Source organism: Buceros rhinoceros, unplaced genomic scaffold (assembly GCF_000710305.1).
Source record: "Buceros rhinoceros silvestris isolate BGI_N320 unplaced genomic scaffold, ASM71030v1 scaffold35967, whole genome shotgun sequence".
Classification (NCBI taxonomy): Eukaryota; Metazoa; Chordata; class Aves; order Bucerotiformes; family Bucerotidae; genus Buceros; species Buceros rhinoceros.
The window spans coordinates 42,560-43,348 of record NW_010421086.1 but is presented as its reverse complement, the minus strand read 5'-3'; the positions used below and the strand labels follow the sequence as shown (position 1 = coordinate 43,348).

Sequence of the window (789 nt, the reverse complement as noted above, 5' to 3'; positions counted from 1 at the left end):
AGTCGAGTAACCCCAACACAGCGGCCACTGACTTCAGTGGCTTCTTTTTTTTTTTCTGGCTGGCACAAGCCAGCTTCATTTTCAGAGGGGTAGGTTTTATACCGTGTAGGAACGTGCCCAATAGACCTTTTGCTTCCTCCTCTTTTTAATCTCATGGTGCCGAGTCTTCTGTGAGGTCTGGTGGAACCAAATTCTATTCTGACCTCCACTATTCGGGGATTTAGCTATAAATTTCAGCCTGAACCTCTGCTGCGCATCCTCTACCCCTGCCTCTTCTCCCGGACTAAGTCCAGAGAGGTTTCTGATGACGACGACGGAGCCTTGGTGTCATTATAAATAAAATACGGGATGTTATAAATAAAACAAAGGACAATGCAGTATATTTGGATGCCTAGAGGGGAGACGAGCACTTAAAGCTTCAAGCACAGCCCTGGCATCAGTCTCTGGCTGCCAGCAGATCCTGCCAGTCCTGCAGCAGATACAGACAAGCGACAGCAAAGCCACACCAGGTCTATCGGGAACGCTTTCTGCTGGAGATCCACTTACACATGCCATTGGGAGCTGCCAGAGGAACGCGGGGTCCAATGAGGTTTCCCGACATCGGTGACATGCCAGGTGGGGGAGGACCGCCGCCGGCAGGATGGATGTTGGCCGACACGCTTGGCATCATCCGGCCTGGCATGGGCTGTCCGGGTATCATCGAACCGGGCCCCGGCATCTGACCTGCGGAGCAGTGAAGAGACACGATCGTGAGACTCACAGGAAACACGGAATTGAGCAGAAGGGAAA

General features: G+C 52.3%; 1 protein-coding gene across 1 annotated transcript in view; it reads right to left on the bottom strand.

The window, feature by feature from the left end:
• The window catches only part of SMARCC1 (SWI/SNF related, matrix associated, actin dependent regulator of chromatin, subfamily c, member 1), a gene marked incomplete at its 5' end in the record, with an annotated part of 43,911 nt that overhangs the window by 1,371 nt on the left and 41,751 nt on the right, over nt 1-789 (bottom strand). The window contains one exon of the mRNA XM_010139533.1: nt 547-723. Within this exon, the coding sequence (XP_010137835.1) occupies nt 547-723 (177 nt within the window). The remainder of the gene's footprint in view (nt 1-546; nt 724-789) is intronic.